The sequence below is a fragment of the Podarcis pityusensis genome (assembly GCF_964106645.2).
Source record: "Podarcis pityusensis genome assembly, chromosome: 2".
In the NCBI taxonomy this organism is placed as follows: Eukaryota; Metazoa; Chordata; class Lepidosauria; order Squamata; family Lacertidae; genus Podarcis; species Podarcis pityusensis.
Window position 1 is genome coordinate 74,744,720 of NC_138029.1, and position 21,110 is coordinate 74,765,829.

The 21,110-nt window shown below is 42.3% G+C and overlaps 1 protein-coding gene across 4 annotated transcripts in view; it reads left to right on the forward strand.

Moving 5' to 3' along the window:
• Nucleotides 1–20,987, forward strand: part of TEX264 (testis expressed 264, ER-phagy receptor) — a 149,869-nt gene extending 128,882 nt beyond the window's left edge. For all 4 annotated transcript variants that reach the window (XM_080996487.1, XM_080996490.1, XM_080996489.1 and 1 more), the window contains one exon: nt 17,776–20,987. In XM_080996487.1, the coding sequence (XP_080852613.1) occupies nt 17,776–18,098 (323 nt within the window). In that variant the 3' untranslated portion in view covers nt 18,099–20,987. The remainder of the gene's footprint in view (nt 1–17,775) is intronic.
• Nucleotides 20,988–21,110: the final 123 nt, after the last annotated feature.

A 21,110-nucleotide genomic window follows, 5' to 3' on the forward strand; every position in this document is an offset into this window, starting at 1 on the left:
GGTGGAGCCTGAAACCATAATTAAACTTTATTATGGCTTTTAACTTTAAAGGCATGCTCTATTTTTTCTTTACACTGCACTGTCTTATGTCTGGTTTCACTACAGCTTTGTGTATCAAATTAAATGATTAAAAGATGCTTTTATTCTAACATCATGTAACTCTGGTTCACTTACTTAGCAATTAAATTTGGAAGCCTCAAATTTATTCTGTGCAGGAATGTACATACATCACAAGCTGGTATAAAAAAAAACGTCCCTGCACTTGAGAGGTCTTCTGGATGTCTGCCAGGAGGGGCTGAGCACTTTGGTTGGTATCTGTGTATTAATCTCCAATCTATTGAAGTGTTTAGATCTAGGACAATAACCCCCCATTTTCGTAGACATGATTGTAGAATTCTGAGAACAGAAAAGCTACACATGACCTTCTTAGTAAAAATACAGCAACACGAATGTTTCATTACTGATTCTATTGACTAAAGCTATCGTTTCTGGGATATTCAGTCTTCATGGTAATTAAACAGCAAAACACACAACCAGGAAATAAAAATATACTGAGAAAATAGTTTTTCTTCAAAAAGAATAAATTCCAATAACTGAGAGGACATCCTTTCCCAACCTGTTACCCTTCAAGTGTTTCGTACTACAACACCCATCAACCTCAGCCAGCACATGCAACCCAAGGACTCTGTTTTGGGAAACATCAAAACTAGATTTGAATAGTTTGGAGCCTAGCATGAAGCTGAAGAGATTCCAGTTTTATTTTTGTGTATTTTTTGAGTAACATTACTGGCCTCACAGGTCATGAAATAAAATGTCTTCTTTACCCTTTTTTATGACTTTAGTCTCCGATATATGTTGCTGTGCTTTTTCTTTGTATGGTCCCTGTGCAGTTCTAAACTGGGGTTTGCTCCTATGCTGTACACCCTGAGAATTCTCTAGAACTTTAGGGTTGTATCCAATGCTGTGAATGCATAGTTCCACTTGTGCAATAGAACTTTCCCTTCTTCTTCTTTCCCTATGAACTCTCAAAATCTCCTTCATCCCCATGCAAGATCCCCAACTATAATCAGAGTAAGTTCTTTGCAAGTTGAAATAAAAATTGCAGCAAGCACCACTTCTTACAAATGAACCAGTTTGTCTCTCCTAAACAGGGGCGCTGCCTTGGGTCCCAGATTATGGGCAGAGGTGTAGCTGGGGGGTGAGGTTAGGGTGCACTGGGAGCCACACTGTGGGGGAGGCACTTACCATGGGGCCTGCAGCATGCCTGAACTACGTGTCTCTCTTGGAAGTGACGTGGTGGCTCGGGCACCTGCAGGCTCTAGGCTGCCCAAATGGCAGCATGAGGCTTGCATCTGTCTGCTGCCTCCCCCTCCCAGCCGCCCTATAGCTGAGGGGGAGGCAGTGGGCAGACTCCAGGGAGGCCCTGCGTCCTGCCATGCCACACCCCACCCTGTGGCCTGCTTGTCCCACCCCCATGGATGGCTTTCCCCTCGCCCAGTACCTAAGCGGCTAGCTACACCACTGATTATGGGTGCCCAATTGCACCCACGACGTAACGTTACGTTGTGACGTCATGACATCACGTTACATTGGTGCACTGCAGCAGTGTTTCCAAGGCCTCAACGGGGCCTGGGAGGTCACATCTGAGGCCTCATGAGACCTCCAATGCAACTTCCGGTTTCTACTGGAAGTTGCATCGGAGGCTTTGCAGGGCCTTCCTCGGACATCGCGTCAGAGCCCCATGGCATGGTTACCAAGCACCCACAAAACTACAGGGCTCCCTATAGTTGGTGCCAGTGCCCTGCACTCTTGCAAGTACCAAAGGACTCTTGGAATAAAGCCACTACCTACTTCTTCCTCCCTGCACCCACCTACTTCCTCTCTCTCATGCGTGCGGGGACACACACAGACACAAAATGCACAAATGGGTGTGTTTTTGAAAAATCATTCAGCTCCAAATTTCCTCATTGTAGTTTGTGGGGGGGAAACAGCATTCTGCACTGACTGATAAAGGCAGCAGGAAATTGGACATGTTGGGGAGCAATTTTTACTATGCTGCTCTCCCTGTATATTGCCAATTAGCAAGTGTGTATGGCACGATCTCAATATTTCTTGTGAGAAAATGTATTTCCGCTTTTTACACCTTCCCAGAGGACAGTAACTGGCAACATTATTTTATGCTGAAGCCTTTCTCCAAGAAAAAAAAAGTCAACACAGTAGTATGTTATGTAGTGGACTGTAGTTCAAAGGTTATGGCTTTCCACTAGGACCTGTGCCTATATTCCACTGCAATACAAATCTATGATGTAACTACACTTTGAATACTTTGTATAATTCTGATCCTGCACCTCAAAATGAATATTGTAGACCTGTGAAAGGTGCAGAAAGGGCACCTCAAAATTACCAGGGAGTAAACTCCTACTCTATTTTGCATTATTCTCAGGTGTCATCTCATAACTTACTCTCCTTTCTGAATTGTAAAAACAAAACAAAGATATATCACCTAACTCCACTTCCAAGAATATAGGGACTTCCAGATGAAGATCTTTGCCTCCCTTTGGCTTTTCCTGAAACTGACCATTCATTTTGGTGACATATGCTCGTGTTTCTTTGGTATGGGTTCTCAAAATCTTAAATTACATACACTAATGTAATACAGTACCATACCATACCCTTCCTCCTCAATTATTCAAGTGTCCATCTTATTTCTATGTTATCCCAAGCAATATACACTTTGCTTATCATAGAACATATAGATCCAATTCCATCCTCATAGAATATTGTTCCTGTTTCAGTACTTCAGCCTCCCAAAGAAAATGCTATCCTAAATGAATGCCTGTACTCTGTCACCAGACCAGGATACAAATAATATGAATAGTCAAAAGAAGCTTTTAATTATTTCTCTTGCTAATATTCTGACTTTTCTTAACATTTCATCATCCGTGCAAATTGATCTTATTTTCCGCATAACTATCTGCTAAACACACCCATTGTCTCTAAATTTCTGTTTTGCAGTTAGAGACCACTGTTATCTCTACTGGGTTCTTCTCCCTGAATACTCCATGGCATCCAGAAATGTACTATAGTAGTGTCCACACTCTAAGTGAAAAGAGATATCTGGGTGCTTTTTACATAGATAACTGCTTGCCATGGCAGACTTCCAATTAGATGTTGTTGCTAACTCTCATTCGTCATTTTATGCCATGACTGCTTCTCATGTTAAGGATGCAAAATTCCATTCTGTATCAAATGTATTGACATATGCCTTCACCTTTGTTCCCACAGCCTGTCCATTTCTTCTCATGTAACTGTTGTCTCTTAATACAACCCTCAGTAGTTGATTATTAAACATTTTCAAACTTTCTGTCTTACATGTTTTTTTCTGGACACAGCTACCCTCCTGTCACCCACTCTGCCCTGGATACTGGTGTTAGTTCTCAAGCAACAAGTGAGAAATCACTGTGAATCTATAGCCACCTGTGATCTCTGCTATCTCCCTTTCATGATAGTCTTTCTTGTCTGTTTTATGCTATGATTCAGCTTTCCAGTAGATGTACCAGAATAAATGTGGTTTTCTAGTGTATCATAAGAACTTAAGAGAGCTTCTGGATCAGGCCAGTGACCCATCTAATCCAACATCCTGTTCTCACAGCGGCCCGCCTGGTGCCTATAGAAAGCCCACAAGCAGCATCTGGGTAAAACAGCAACCCTTCTGTGGTTTCCAGCAACTGGTATTTGGAAGCACACCACTTCCGACTATGGAGGTATCTTTCCTTCCAAAGGTTGCGTCCCTCTTTATTCTCAATCAGGACATAAACTTTCCAGCTCTCCACCCAGAACAGAAAAACAACAACAACAAATGCACACTACACACCTGCTAGCCTTGTACATTTTTGAGGACCACAAAGTTTGGAAGAATAACGTTTTTGTATGTAATGGCTCTCATAAAGGTAATTTGGTGTCATCTCAAAGACTATTTTGTTGGGTAGCATCTTCTAGTGATCTGGGCTACCAGTTAGCCAAACAACCCAGTTGCCAACTCATTCCATAGAACAGCTACCTCCTCAGCACACTTTAATTAAACATCCTTCTTTGAACTTTGCAGAACTGCCACATGTACTGTCCTACCTATTTATCAGGCACTGTGCTCTGGATCTTAATTCCTGTGCTGCTACTTCTTGTGAGATCTTCCATGAATGAAGTGTCTAGCTCTAGTTGGCTTACTAATCAGTCAATTGTAGGAGTTCATGTAGCCCAGAAAGAAGAAACACAATTGACATACCTGTTCATAGGTGTCCTTCAAGTGGTCATCCACGCACGTTATTCTCCTCCTTCTCTGTTGATGTCTCTTACTTTTGTAGCTATGCAGAAGGAATTGAAAGAGCAGAACCACTTATTTATGTATTTGCAGATTTATAAACCACTTCACGGCCCAAATTTACTGAAATGGTGTACAATAAAATGCAATAAAACAAAAAATGTATACAGCCATAATATCATTTCGACAAATATTATGGGTTTACACAAAGGACTACTTGAAGAACCCTAATTATACTAGATAAACACTATTTTCATTGAAGTGTGTAAAGAAAAGTGTGGAGCCTGCTGTAAACCATGGTTGAAAGTATTTCCCAAAGAATTGCATTAAACAAACAGCCCAGAAGCCATCTACTGACATTATATTTATGACCCATTTATGACTCTATTTGTTTGAATAAACAGGGTTTTTTAAAAGATGATGCATCCAGTTCTCCTCTTGTACCTCCTAACTCTTCCTCCTTGGTGCCCAGCCTGCCCAATTGTATGACAGAGCTTAGTCCTTTGGTAGGTGTTCGCCTGATTTGCTAACCTAAAATGTGCTTTTTTGTGAATTATGCATAAAGAGGGGAGTCAGCAATCTTTATTTACCAGTAACACCTGTTTTCCTTGCAATTCACATAATTTCCTCCCCACTGAACATTCTGGCAGAGCAGAAGCTGAGAGATTATTTCCTGATGAACAACCTATTTTTAACTTAGTGAAAGTGTAACTTCTATGTCAGGGTTCCCTGATCTTGCAGGAGTAGTACTGCAATTTTATGGTATTTTCCCCTTCAGTGAATGAATGTTTATTAAGTACTTGTTTCTTTTTTGAATCTCAAGGTATTTGGCAGATGCTATCATTCTTGGCAGAGATATGCATTGTGGCTGCAGCTCAGACACTGTTTGTTCAGAATATGTTACTGTTCTATTTTGGGAACAAGAGTTATAATATGTGGAGTTTGATTTTGGCAGTACTATGGACAGGGAAGAGGAATGACATGAAATTTGCCTCAGATGTGTGCTACACAGTTACATTGCCCTCTTCATATTCTTACCATATGGACAAATTGCATATAACTGGGGGGAAACTAGCAGATTTTGCAGTACATCAGGGAGGGCAGACTTCAAACTTTTGTCATTCATGGTCCCCGCCCCCTTTTACCAGAACTCTGGGGTTCACCCACTGGACCTAGTCACAGAATGGTTTGTTGAGGATGGATTCTGATAGGTCAGGGGTGGAGCATAGCAGTCTATCCATCTATATCATGTTCTTACAAGTCCCCTGTCGCCAAGTGGTGCCATCCACATCTGATATCTTGCCATCGCACATTACTTAATGCAATCCAATCTACAACTCTGTTGCAAACACAAAGGAAGAACTTCAAGTTATTTAGTTAATCCAGTTGTAGAGTGCAGGACGAGATACACAAAGAGAAGCATATTTGCATCACATTAATAAAGAATAAGATTTTAAGGTTTTCTAAAAATGTTCACACATTTTACAGTTGGGGTACACTGAAGCTGAGATTAGTCCACAGGACAAATAAATGAATACATTACAGAGTATTAAACAGTCAAGAAAGCGAATGAAGCCATAGTCAACACGTATGTAACAGAATGTTGCCAACATTTGATGACAGAGTGTATAGATGATGCTTACCTGTTTTACAGATGGGAAATACTGGGACTAGGTGCTGACGTGCCCAAAGGAGGTCTGTGATGTGAGACGCAAGCACAACTAACCACAAAAACCAGTCATGGGCACACACATAGAGGTTTGACACAAAGCTGAATGGGAGGGGTAGAAGAGGACACAGACACACTTAGAGGAGAGCACATTCTTCAAAGTACTATGGCATTGACATGTATCTTCACTTTTCCCAAACCTGCTGTGCTATTGAATTGGAGGATTTATTTACTCATTATTTATTAGAATTATACACCACACTTTTCTCCAAAGGGGTTTAAGGCAGCAAAGTTCAAGATCACAGCAGTGTCTCCAAAAGAGTAGTAGTACTAGAAGCCTTAATACTAGAAACAGTTCTGAGGCAGAATACAGTCATACCTCGAGTTGAATGTGCTTCAGATTGAGCGCATTCAGGTTGCGCTCTGCGGCAAACCAGAAGTAACGGAGCGTGTTACTTCTGGGTTTCGCTGCTCACACATGCGCAGACGGTCAAAATAACGTCGTGCATGCGCAGAAGCGGTGAAACACGACCCGCGCAGACGCGCTGTCGCGTCTTGCGTCCCATTCGGGATGCGAACGGGGCTCCGGAATGGATCCTGTTTGCATCCCGAGGTACCACTGTATAGGAACACTAGGACAATATAGTAAAATATATTTAGTCCAATACACTCGTACCTTGGAAGTCGAACAGAATCCGTTCCAGAAGTCTGTTTGACTTCCAAAATGTTCAGAAACCAAAGCACAGCTTCTGATTGCGGAAGCCCCGTCGGATGTTCAGCTTTCAAAAAATAGTTCACCAGCTGGAACCATCGCTTCCAGGCTTGTGGCGTTTGGGAGCCAAAACATTTGAGAACTAAGCTGTTCGAAAACCAAGGTACGACTGTATAACCGAAACAAGAGAGCGCATTTTGTGTGCATTCTCTTTCCCCTCTGAAATATGACTCCAACTTTCAGAGATCAGGGTTTGGGGGGTTATTTTTTTTAAAATTAATTTCTGCAAGTGTGAGAGCACTGCAGTGAAGATGCACAACTCTTAACATATATTGAAGAGTTACGTGGGTGTTATGGTCCTGGGGGTTGTGTATAAAATCAGAACAACCCCTACCACCTGAGATCTTGAGAAGGCCTCCAGAGCCTGCATAAGACCTTCCTAGAGTCTGGTAAGCAAGGAAGAGGGCTTAAAAACACTTTCCGTGGTGGGAAAACCCTTCCTGGAAAAAGCTTTTAAGCCCTCTGTCTTGTTTACCAGACTCTGGAATAGTTGCATGGGAACTTTAGAGGCTGCCAGCCTCCAGGGCCCGGTAAGCAAGAGTCTCCTTCACCCTTTCTATTTGTTTGTTTGTAGAATTATGCAGATCACATAATAAACAAACAATCACATAAGTAAAATCAGCATAAGGTGTGATTTGACAGCATTCCATTTTGAGCCTCTGTGCATCCTGAAATTGCAGCAATTTCGGGGCTATTTCTTGTTTGAAAAATAGTTTTTCATTCTAGGGTGATATCATTATACAACCTATAAGATTTGGCTACGTGATGATGTCACTGAGGGCATACAGTCAACAAAAAGAGAGTATTGCTCCCAGTGATGTCACTATGTCACCAAATTTGATTAGCTCTCTAGCAATCTCACTGTTACTCAAAAGTACATTTTTCAGACATAAAATGGAGCTGAGGCTACAGGTGCCATAATTGTGAATCAGTGCAAAAGAAGGGAGCTTTTAGAGGTGTTTTGCAAAAGCTTTTGCCCCCCTCCAAGCCCATTTTTCACATATGCAAATTGTTTAATAGGGGCACATTCTGCTTAGCCCAGACAAGCATCAAAAGACACCCATAGTATATAGTGCCTGCTAGTGGTACTAGTACATGACTCAATACCGACTAAAAAAGAATGATGTCTACTGAGTCCCCAGTAATTTAATGGTCCCTTGAGGTGTCAAATCAAATTCTGACTTCCCCTGATCTTATAACATCTAAGGAAATTGTGGAACAAAGATGCATGGCTACAGACTGCAAATTAATGTACAAAAGAAATTGCAAACCAGCCAAAATTATTTAAACATACTATTGAAAGAAAGGTTCAGTGTCCACTATCAAGAAGTGGTGATGACCCAAGTAAGATGGAGACCAGGAAGTCCAGGGCTCCAGAATAGACTAGAAACTCAGACAAGGTTGGAGGTCTAGACAAAGTACCAAGATGCTGATTTATAGTTCAGGGTCATGATTATCCATCCAGAGAAAGAAACACATTGTCTCACCACTATTCTGGAGCAACCACAAGAGTTTTCTAGTCTGAGCTAGATAATATTACAGCCTTGCCCCCTGAATCTATACCACTTAAAGGGCCAGCTGGTTTTTCTGCAACTGTTGGCTTCCTCTAGGGGCAGTGGATTTTAAACTGCAGGGACATTTTTAGGGGAAGCTCATTGTGGCTTCCTTGATCCTCCAAGGAGTCTATAGTTCAGTTGTTGGCATCTGCTGGCAGAGGTGCCCCCTTGGGGTTCAGGGAAATCCAGGTTGGAATGGCCAGGGAATAGATCTCCCTGCAAGGCTATTTTTGACAAAGCCACTTGCAGCAGAGAACTTTGACTCTGGACTCTTCTGATAGATGAGAAACCTGTGCACCTCTTGCAAGACTGGAATTGGCCTAATCCTTTTCTGTACTTTAGTTAAAGAAGAGGAAGAAGAGTACTTATGGTTTGCAATCTTTGCACTTCAGTGAGGATTGTCCTCAGTAGTTGTTAGAGAAAGAAGGGACATTGGGGAGAGGGCAGGGACCATGCCAACGTAAATACCACTATGTCCTACACATGAGTAACACACAAATAGGGCTCAAGTATAGAGGGCATTGGTCCTTTTCTCAGCTATGAGAACATAGCAGAAAGTGATGTCATAATTAAAAATGGTTAATGGCTTACACAAATATGTTGTTATCTGCTGTGTTGCCCTGGCAACTAACAACAGGATTTTTGGGTTTGCTGTTAATCTGACAAATTTATCTCTTCTTTACACTTTAGTTGCATTGTTCTCAAATCTAGGAATATAGTCATTCAGAGCAATGGATTACATGGGTCTTTGAGACAAGGATTTGAAACTGGGGCAAGGGTGCTGAGATTTTATGTGGGAATATGAGATATAGTTAACAGACACAACAATCTATAGGTGGGCATATGTACAAGAAATGGAATAGCTTCTGAAATCTTATGCCTCATACTGTATATCTGAAATATGAATGCAGTAACTGCACTGCAGCAGCTTTTAAGCAGTTTCTGACTATTCTTAACCAGATTAATAAAATAATTCTTATTTTTATTGTTTACCTATCTGTAGAAATAGCTCAGTTGCTCCACCGGATTTGCCTTGGTCTTTTTTCTCACACCACCTGATTGCTTCAAATTGAATTCTCAGTAAAATAATGGATCTTGCTGATTCTTGGTTAATCCAGACAACCAGCTCATTAAATGCATTTTAGCCTTTGCTACTGAGGTGGAAATGCCATGGAGCTTCTCCATGCTTTGCCTTGAGACTAGCCAGTTTTGGCTCCCACCTATTTCTGTGTTGAATACTGGTTGGTTCTGGGGTCATCGCAATATGGCATGGGAGTCACTACTAATCAGTGAAGTCAGAGGTTCTAATTCTTACTTGCAGCCACACTCCAGACAGCTCTCCAAATCATAGCAACTTTCCTTGGGAAATAATCTTATTCCTTTTTTGAACTACAAGATGCTGCTGTTCAAGTGCCGAGAGAGTGAAGATTCCATTCTCTGCAACCTAGGTTTCTCCTTAAGAGATAACATCTGTATCCCTTGTAACATCTGCTTATGGCCTCAGAGCACTTTCACCACATTTTTGTCCCGAGGTGGGTGGGGTTAGGTAAACTTGTGAATGTGGTTAAAGTTGGATAGGACAGAAAAACAGCTCTTTCTACTCAAACAGTAGTCCCCAGAATTGTTGCTATTACATTTGAACGGTCTGATGCAGGCACACCTTTTCTTTCCTGTTAACAGATGTGGCCTTAAAGGATGGGTGCTCTTGGTTACCAATAGTCATTCTTTATCATAAAGAAATATAACACTTGAGCTCTTTGATACCAATGTCTCCTCCACTAGCTACAATGAGTGTAGTCTTTGTAAAAGCACCAGTTTCCAACATCTGAGTATGCATGATGCAGGATACACTGTGATACCACTCCATGGCCCTGGGAAATTCCAAAATGCACAGGCACCTGTTGTGGTATACATAGCCTGAGTGTTACAGAATGTGAGCCCTTTTGTAGCTAGTCTGTCTACTTAGTCCACCAAATGAGTTTCACAAGGTCTCAGACCATTTTTGACAGTGTGTTGCTTGCTGTCAGATATTTTTCATACTTGGATGTGCTTGTAAGACACCATAGCCCCAGGAAGGAAGCACTGTGCCTGTGCTCTCAGCTTTCTCTCAAGGGAATGGTGAAGATGTACTACCTGCCTGTGCTAAAGTTTGTGCTTTCCTAATCACTTATTCCCTCTCCAGGCTTTGCTGTGGTTTTCATGCAAGCACTTGTCTCCTTGGGCAGCAATTACCTGTGAGAATCTCATTGGAGAGAGCGCAGCTAGCTTCATGTGACAGTTGTGCAAAGAAATACGGGAGTTGTTTTTAAAGTAAATGCAAACTTTATTCTCCTGCCAGGGAGGCTAATGGTCCTGTATAAGGAAAGGCAGGGGGGAGGTGGATGCCAAGCACCTCTGCAAGCCTTATTGCATTCTGGATCTACAGTTTCTGAAGCTGAGCACTTTTGTGAGCGATATACACGCTGGATGTTGTGGACTCCCATATCTGATCATTGGCCATGCTGTCTGGAGCTAACGAGAACTGTAGCCCACAATATTTGAGAAGCATCATAATGACTACCCCTGGTCTGCTACCTCAGCCCTCATACTTTTCAAGGGGTAGCTTTTGCCTCCCTAGGATATCTGTAGGAATTACATGACACCTTTTGTTGAAGCCTTTTGGGCTTGCATTTAGAAAATGCTAGAAAGCAGCCTAAATATCAGCAAACCTGTATCTAAGGCATGGAGCCAGGCAATAATTTGAAGACATGCTACTGGCACTTGGTTATTCTATTATTTCACCTGGTACTTCAGTTTTCCCTGAGATGTTCTGCCTGTCTGAAGCGTAGTCCCACTATTTCATTTTCATATACTAACACAGTTCAGCCATGGGTCCAAATTTAGACCTAGACCTGTATGATTCCTCAGCCCTGTTTGGCTACTTCATTCTTATCTGATGTGCTGTTCCAGCCTTCTCTCTCTGTTTTGGCCAGTTATTTTTCTGTATGCAAGACAGGTAGGGATGAAAGCAGTAGCCACACTTTTTCTTTAAAAAATACCTTATGCTAGGGAGAATTACAGAGCATGCCCCTGTGTTATTCCCAAGAAGCAGGTATATGATTGAAATATCATTGTTCATGTTTCTTACTTAATAATACTTCACAAGACCGGGAGAAAAGATGAGGAGATGCTTTTATCATTGTGTGCATTAAAGCCATTTGTCCCTGAATTGGCCAGGAAGACAAGAATTATGTTCCAATGGCAGTAACTGTAAACAGACTCTTATTCAAGAGATTTGTTCCTGGGGGCCAGAGTCAATTGCTTAGGTCTCAGGACACTTACATGTGGGGTTAAGTTTCTTGGTGCACTTTGTAGAAATAGTGATGTTTCCAAGTCCATTGTTTTATTGATTCTTTTATTGACAAGTGCTTGCTAAGGGAGAACAGATTGTGCTTTATAGCTATTGATGAGTCTTCTCAAGGGAAGAGTCAGAACAACTATAAAAGGCTGCTTTCCTAGACCCCAGCAGATTTTTCTTGTTGTTAATGCCAACATCCATGTGGGTGTAATGGGAGAAAGAATCTTTGTCAGTGCGGGAGAAGGGACCCGGCTGTGGACGAGCACTTCTGGGAAGGACCTCCTTGCAAGCCAGCAGGAGGGCCAGGGTCCCCTGAGTGCAGCTGTGTGGCCACAGCCCGGCTACTGCCGTCGGCACACGTCCCTCTCCGGCCCTGCGGCACCTTCACACAAGACACCTCAGGTAGATAGTTAAGAGTTTAGGCGGCTTCAGCGGCAGGTGCCTGGCACCCCCCAGAATTCGGCGCCCGGGTGCCCCGCACCCCTTGCACCCCCGGGTAAAGATGGCCCTGACTAAAGAAACTGTTGCTGACACCAGCTTCTAAGTGGCTTTTGTTGTTGTTTAGTCGTGTCCGACTCTTTGTGACCCCATGGACCAGAGCACGCCAGGCACTCCTGTCTTCCACTGCCTCCCACAGTTTGGTCAAACTCCTGCTGGTAGCTTCAAGAACACTGTCCAACCATCTCGTCCTCTGTCGTCCCCTTCTCCTTGTGCCCTCCATCTTTCCCAACATCAGGGTCTTTTCCAGGGAGTCTTCTCTTCTCATGAGGTGGCCAAAGTATTGGAGTCTCAGCTTCAGGATCTGTCCTTCCAGTGAAGTGGCTTTTACCTCGAGCCAAATCCCACCCCAGTGAAATATTCCCACAACCCAGTCCAGCAACAGGGGACAGTCTGTGTCTACATCCCGAAGCTCCTCTGGTTGTATTTCTGGCTGCTTGGTCCGTTTAGCCAACTTTAAATACCTGCTTGTGTAACCTTCCTCTGGTAAGACCTTTACACAGGGCAGCCTCTCAGAACAATGTAGCCACTGACTCCCTACTCCTGATCTTCAGGCCTCAACATTTCCCTCAACATATTTCTGGTCTCTCCCCACTCCCTCCCTCATCTGCTCCAATCCCCAACTGTCCAAATCACAACCGTCTCTCTATCTCTCACTGACAAAATGATTTTGTATCTCTCCTCTCACCTGTTACCAAGATCGCCTGCTACACAGACTTGCAACATCGTAACAGTACAAGGGATCTAACTTTCAAAGAATGTTTTCATTCATAAACAATCATAGACAGACATATATCTATATCTAGCAGCATTTCTCCACAGCCACCAACTTGGATAACTTTGAAAAAGGGTTAGACAAATTCATGGCGAGTAATGAATACTGGGCCACAATGGCTATGTTCTATCTCCATTGTTGGAGGCAATGGGCAAGATTCAACTAATGAGTCCCATCAGTGGAAGCCCTGCGCAAAGACCTCCACTTCCGCAATGAGTTTTGCCCCTCCCTATAGCATCCCTGAAAAGTGGCTCTGGAGGATTAAGAAAACCCCTGGAACAGCGCGTGGTGGGGTGGGGAGAGGAGATTGTTCCATCTGGCAAGACAAAAGACATGCCCTGACAGAAGGCTCATAAGAGTGTGGCATGAAATTCCTCCCACAATTTCTCTTGAATCCAGATCAACTTATGGTGCTTGTAGCCCTTATCTTTCAGCTCGACTACATGCCATGCTGAGACGTTCCCCAAACCGCAATTAGAACCAATGTTATTAATAAAAAAGAATTGGAGTAATACTAGCTTAGCTTTGTTGCCTCAGAAAAAAAAAATGTATGCACTAACTTTGCTATTTGTAAATATGTGCTTGCTTCCTGCAGCCTGTGTAGTAGTCACTATTCTAACTGAAGAGCACTTGAGTTGTGTATGGAATAATGTGATCATGCATAACATGGAGAATGCCAGAGATTTGGGTGATTGAAAGTTTCTCATTTTCTAAAAACAAAACAATAATACTGGGAAAATTAGACCCAACATTTTAGAAATAAATAATTGAACCTTAGAAGAATATAGTTGATAAGAAAACAAGCTTATCTGGTTTTACAACGAGCACTGGGTATCCAAACAACAAGAGGTTGGTGACCACATCTTCACAATTCTGTGAGATACAGAAAGCTGCCTTAAAGTGTGTCAACTCTGCATTTCAGATAGGAATGTTCCTCAATCCTGCTACCAAAAACCTTTAACTGGAGATGCCATGGATTGAACATGGGATCTTCCACAAGGAAGCATGTGCTATGGACTCTCTATCAGATGCAACTGTGCTAAAGGGGGGCTTTAGAAGACATTATATATGCATGCATCCTTCTCTGTTTTTAAAAAATGTGCTTGGACTTCGTTGTATACTTTGCCGTTGTCTGGACCCACAGATTCCAGCAGGAGGAGCTAAACTAGTTGCAGTGTAGGGGCATCACAGAACAGGACTTAGCTTAAAGAGCAACACCATCACCAAGGGGGCTTACACTTCACAAATTGCAGTGAAAGGCGAGGGAAACTTTCCATCAAACATCTAATGTCCCCTTTGGAGTTATATTTAAGTTTGTTGACCACACACACAAAAAAGCCTTAGGCACACTGTGTTCCCAAAATGCAAACTTTGTTGTTCCTCATGCGTCACTCGTGACTGGGGATAGAAGTGCTGGAGGGGGCAGGTTTTAGTGCTGCCTTTGTGGAAGTGCGGGGAGCTGGACCTAATGCTAAAAAAGCATCTGAAGAATAAAGGTGCTCTTTTAAAAGCACTCAGGTTTCCAGGCCAGTTACTTACTCTCTTAACAATAAAGCGGTTTTTATTTGTGAACCAGGCAACACTAAGGGAGAATCAAACAAGAATAGCTAACAAGCACCAACATCCTGCAGAAATCTATACGGTATTCTACACCAGTATGTTAAGGACTGGATAAAGGTCTGGTAGTTGAAAGTGGAAAGAGGAGGGGGAGAAGGAAAGGTTCTGGAGGACCCAGAATGTGTCTTGGAGCCATTTATATAAGGGATGGCTATTTTCGTGTGTGCGGGGAGCTGAGGGCCACATTTATCCTTCCCAACCCTTCGGGACCACATACCAATAGCAAATATGGACAAAAGTAGGTGTGGCCACATCACACTCTCACATGCACACTATCATATGCACACTGTCATATGCATGCACACATACAGAGGACATACACAGGCACATAGACTCCCTTCTCATCTGATCCATACAAACCATTTGAGGGGAGGGGCTTATCACCGTTCTCCACCCATCACATGATTGATTTGTTGAGATGAGGGCCAGATGATTTGTATTTCTGTCCCCTGCTCTACTGTGTCTACTTTAATTTGACTTTTTTTTCTGCCACTGCCAAAATTTGAGAAAAATTTCCTTTGGATGTAGGTGATTCCCCCCCCCCCAACTGGTGTTTAGCCACCCCTGATGTATATTATGTGTGTAACTGCCTCCTGTTAAATTTAAGGAGCTCACAAAGATCATTTTCCTACAGCACATGTTCAAAACATTCTTATTAGGAAGAGACTTTGGTTCAAGCGAACCACCCTGCTCCCTTTTTTCTTGATTCTTCCTAAACAAAGACTTCATTGCGGAGTATCCATGTAAAATCTGTCAATATCCACATAGCAATTTAGGGGAGGGGGGCTCTGTTCCACCTTTTGCTATAGATGAGTTCTGTAGTTTGAGTGAGCAGGCAGTAAGATATGTATGCGCGGGATATTTTCATGTCCCTGCTGGGTAAGCTGGTAACTGTAAGTTTATGAAATGCAAGAAGACACAGCTTGCCTTGTGCAAACATGAATGCATTATTGGCTGCCACTGGAAGCCCTCGCCCCAATCCAAGAATGTTTGAAGCATGCAAAGTGGGAACTACCCATCCACCCACTCACTCTAATCCGTTACATGTGTGCCTTGGCTTGCTCCTTGCTGGAGTGCTGCTGTTGTTATGAGGGGAATTCCACAATACATTTTTTAAACAGCTGAGCATATAATCATGTTTTTATGACTTTTAATAGCAAGCTTGCCCTTGGCTACCTGTCTATCAAGTTTCAGCTGTTGTGTGATTCCATTCCTCCTCTCTTTTCTCTTCGTGTTTCAGTTTCAGTATTTAGTTACATACTAAATGCTGCTGTAGGAAACCCTAGAAGGAGTTTCTTTCAAAATTGGAAATGTTAACAGAGTTCTTTCATACAATCTTTGTATTCTACTTCTAAGCCTGTTAAGGGGAAAGCCATGACATTTCAGTAAGGGGACAGGATTGCAAGATAGGAGACACATTTTGTCCAGTAGAGGGCAATATGAATGCACTTTCCTCATGTCAACATTCTCTAAAGCTCTTTGGTTTAGCCAAAGAGAGTACGTGAATGTATGTTTACCAATGTTTCCTAGTAAAGGTATCTTCTAATACGTTCCAGATATGTTCCAGATATTCCAACACACATTGTTTTTGCATTTCAAGCAGAGAATACTTTTAGAGCTCAATTTTATGTTGGGCCACGGTGTTGAACAAATGTTCTCAGGTCATTCTGTTGAGAAGGGAAATAACAGTGTGATCCAAATCATGGGCACCATGCCTACCCTATTTTGCAATTGCTTTCCAATTTTGTAGCTATAGTTTCTGTACTAACTGTCGGTTTGCAAGCCCCCTCCATAGAGGCTGGCCCCTCTCACTGTCCTCGGAGCTTGCATACCGGTAACCTCCTCTGGCTGATATCTCGGACAGACCAGGGAGATTTTGATAGGCGACATTTTCCCAAGCATGGGTAAAATGCAAAACCCCTCTCTCCTGCTCCCGCAGGGGAAAGAAAATAAGTCAGAAATCTATTTACATGATGTTTATTTCTGACATTACAGCACTAGAGAAAAACACGTCCTTTCAGTTCAGCTCTTCCAGCACGTCTGACAAACTTCCTGAACATGCGCACACAGAAGGTTTCAAGTTACACTCTTCACAAAGACTTATCCAGCCTGTGAACGTCCTGGGAAACTCTTCTTTCCCACAGATAGGCGCATCATGTGACGTCAACAATCTGGCTGTCTGCAGCGGTGATGTTTCCATATACTGACACTAACTTGTGACAAGTTACCACTAAACTTGGCTGGGGTTTGCTGACTTTTTATTGAATGGAGATCAGAAAGCTCTTACTCCTCTTTCTTTTCTTAAAAATTCATCCATACTTTCCTGTGAGACAAGCCTAAGTCAATCATCCTGAGTTACTAGTAAATTTATTTAATTAGATTCAATCATGCAGTTTTCTTTCCTAAGAGGACCTAAGCTGTCAAAAGATTATTTCCCTGGAATAATCCAGTCTGATATGGGGGAAGGGGGTCACCGACTGTACAGAGACACCCCTTGCTCATGAAATCTCTGCCCAACTAGGAGGAACAGTTTGTCACTCTCTCAGGTCATCCAGGTAAGTAACTGTAGATACAGAGTCCTTAAGATAGAAGGGTTAATACTGGTTTACTATCAACACAAGATTGGAACCACAATGAATTAGAATGCTTTTTAATGTTTCTTTTTCTAATGCATTAAATTATGATTTGCCTTCCTGAACAATTCTTGCTTTAATAGCTACTGGTTTGCCAATTTTGCATTGCTGATCTGGGTGGTCTTCAAGGATCATCTAAGCCTAGAAGTCAATCTCTGTTTGCTTTGCCTTCTTGAATGCTTTGGTGGGAATGAACACCACAAGATCGCTATTTTGGACCGTAGATTTATCTTCTAAACTATGTCTCTGGCCAAACCCAAGGGTCTTAAATTAGTAAGATAACATATGATACAGTCCATTATACTGTCAATCCATTATACAGTCAAAGCATATGATACAGTCCATTATACAGTCAGTGGATCCATTTAGCTTGGTATAGGCTTTTGCTGCTTATAACACTCTTAAACCCCTCCCCATGTCCTTGTGATATACTTTTTGGTGGGATGAAATTGCATGGTTTTTTTTAAACTCCTATTGCTTGAAGAATCCAAAGTATGTTCAAATAACTGCAAGGGTGGAGATGTGTAGTGGTTCCTATTCATGGTTCTGAGTTTATAATCTTTCCCCAGTATTAACTCTTTGTTCTTCTTTTACATAAAGGGGCCGACACCTTAAGTGAGAACAGCTCTGTCAGCTTGGAGACTACAACCAACAGCAGAGATACTTCAGTGGCTACCTCCATCTTGTCCCCCTTCACGTCTGGCCACAGCCGAGATGAGGTGGACAATCGCAGTGAGCACAGTTACAGCGAGTCAGGGGCTAGTGGCTCCTCCTTTGAGGAACTGGACTTGGAAGGCAATGGTGATGGTGATGGAATGGCAGGTCTGTCGGCTGACCTTGGTTCTGTTGAGGACCAGGACACCGCCAAGGCCAAATGGACCAAGGAGCCTATTGCCCTGGAGAAAGAAAGGGGCGAAGAATAAAGCCATTTCTTTTCTTGTGTTTCTTGGGGATTGGAAAGAGAAACTGATCATCTCTCTTGCTTCTTTTCTGTCCAGCCAAAAGATTTTGGTCACTAATCTATGTTGAGACCTGTCCTACTCTCTGTCTGCAGACAAGTATTTGGGGTGTTATAAAGGAAGAGCAGTTATATCCAGGGGAATTGTAGCTGCTTTCCACTCTCCTGTAGCCAGACTTAAAGATGTGTGCTGTAACAGGAAACTGGGAGTGGGATGGTGTGAAGTAGTGCTGGGGAGCTTCAGTGTTGAACAGCACAGTGTATTTCAGTATGTGGGTGTATAAGAGTCAGTGCATAACTATGCAGAGATCACTCTTCATGAGCCAATAGATGCATTTGCGTGTAGACTGCCCTCTTGCATCTCTTTACTGCTTCCTGAGCTCCTTCCCATTTACCCCCTAATCAGACTGTTTCTGTGCAACTCACGCACATTCATTGGCACCACATCTATTGACACCAAAGAGCAGTAGTTACATTTGAAATTGAAAACTGTAGTGCAAACCTTTAACCCTTGAATGGATGCCTGAGTTTTCTTGATCAGTAATGCACTTAACAGCTTCCCTTTCGAAGGTTAAAGTTTCTGAGCAGGGTTATCATGATCCCAAACACTCACATGTTGCTTCTGCTCCCTTTCCTATTCTTCTTCACTTGCCTGTGCAACCCACTTTCACTGTCTTCTCTCTCTTAGATTGCATGATCATGCACATACAACTGTAGCACCCGTTAACATTTTATACTATGCCTCCAGGAAGTGAACTTGAGAAGTTCCTTGTCTAGTTTCAGATTATTATTTTTAAAAAAGTCCACATGAAAGAAATAGCCACCACACTCTCTTCCTGCATTCTCGGCAAAGAGGTTGTGGAGAATGGGTACTATTGCAATAAAACAAGGCAACAATACAACAGAAATGACACAACCATGTTTTCTCCAGTGCTGATTCTCAGAGGCTGTGGTGCAGTGGAAGGAATGGAATGGAATATTCTTGTGTTCAGTGCAGTGAAGTGACAGATTTGCTGTAATATCCCAGATATAATGGTAACCATAGTGGATTTGACATAATGTTGTGTGCCAGTGTTGGAAGTTTATATTTTAATTCTTCTCACAATTTCTGCATGTTCTTCTGGAACAAATAATTTCCGCACAGAGAAACAAGTTACAGAGTCTACCCTTAATGCAAGATAAAAATTTCTATAGCTTTCATTGCAGTACACCCCTTAGAAGGATGAAATGAAGATGGTCTTCATTTTACATTGGTAATAATATCTGAATGCTGGGCTGGGTCAAACCTGCCTCCATCAAAACCACGCTGAGGGCTCTGTACCAGATTTTTCACTGCTGTCACTCTAATGAAGGTCTTGTACTGAGAAATCAACTGATGAGAATCATGTCACACAGTCTGAATTCAGAGCTCTATTGTGGGTTAAGGAAGGCATCAAGGCCACAGGAGGAAAGAAATCATATGTGTGTGTATTTGGGGTATGTGTGTGAAATATTGGAAAGTTCTAATCCTCCCCACCATCTTCTTCGTACTCTTGCTTACATCCTCTCTTGGAGGTCTTGGATCAATGGCTCACTCTGTTTCTTAATGGAATTGGATCCATATAGTGGGCAGAGATGTTCGACGTTCAGCCACCTTCAAGACCTTCTTTGTTTCTGAGCATTGACTCAGCCTGGTGGGAAATCAATGGGATGCAGTGTTAGAACCTTCTCCCTTGGGCTGTGTGGTCCATAAGGCTGCTAGCTCCCTCCTCCAAGCAATCACCATTGATTCCTTCCTTTCTTCTTTGTGCTCTTGTTGTTGTGGTCTATAACCTTTATATTTCTTTTCTGGCTTACTATTCCTTGGTATTTAATTCTATGTTCATGTTCCCCCAATCCTGATTTACCATGATATCCAAATCAGTAATTCCACTTTAGCTACAGTGTCCCTGAAATTAGTAGGGATGATGCAAGCAGACACATGTTCAATATATGGGGAGCTGGATATGTTCCATCCCCATTGTGCCTGGATTCTGTATAACATTCTCACACATGCTATCGGGTAGCTTTCCCATCCACCTAGATATTAACTTCATTCACTGGCACTGCACAATTGATGTTAGTATGGTACATGGAATTACTTGAATGAGCATCATTCCAGCTATCCCAATTTTAGAAAACCAACCCAGTAGATTTTCTAGTGCCCATTGCTGAGCATGGCTTCCAAGCGTGCAGCATAGAGCATCTGTTTATATATTTCTACATGTGAGTATATCTATATGCAAGTGAGTGTATATGTCCACAAGTACCCTTGGGTATGTGTGATGGTTTGTGCACTTGTGAGCGCCTGGGTCTGCTCACTTTGTGCATAGACCTGTGTGCACTTGTGCACAGACTCGGAGACAGAACAGACACGACACCATAAATGAAATTGCAATGTATTGAATGGTGTCGTGTTTAATTTGGACCTCATACTGTGGTCTTCCCATTTTCCATATGCTCCTTTTTCTGAGTAATAGGGATGTAATTAGAACATAGGAAGTTGCAGGACTAGCAGGAGACATATAGACAGGACTGTATTATGGCTTTCCTCATATTTCATTTGACAGATACAAAAATACTATTCTCTCTGTTATGTAGAATAGGGGAAGCAGGTAAGATTTCTTCAGCTTATAATAACTGCTGCTTGTTAGTGAATTCTGAAGTAATGGAGGCAAAGACACCAGCATCAATGACTTGTTTATTTTCCCCCCATGATAGCTTGTTTGTATAAAGCTTGTTTACCTCCCATTGTGAATACACATATGGGAGGACATTACAAATCCTCTTGTGTGTGCCATGTGCATACACGTATACATGATTGTAAGTTACATCATTTCTTTTTCTTGTTTGTGTGTGTTTGTGTCATGGCATATAAATTCTGTGTTCCCACATGCATACAGCCCCTTGTTATATTATGTAGCCAAGCACAGGTGAATGTGCTTCTTACATGTTAATC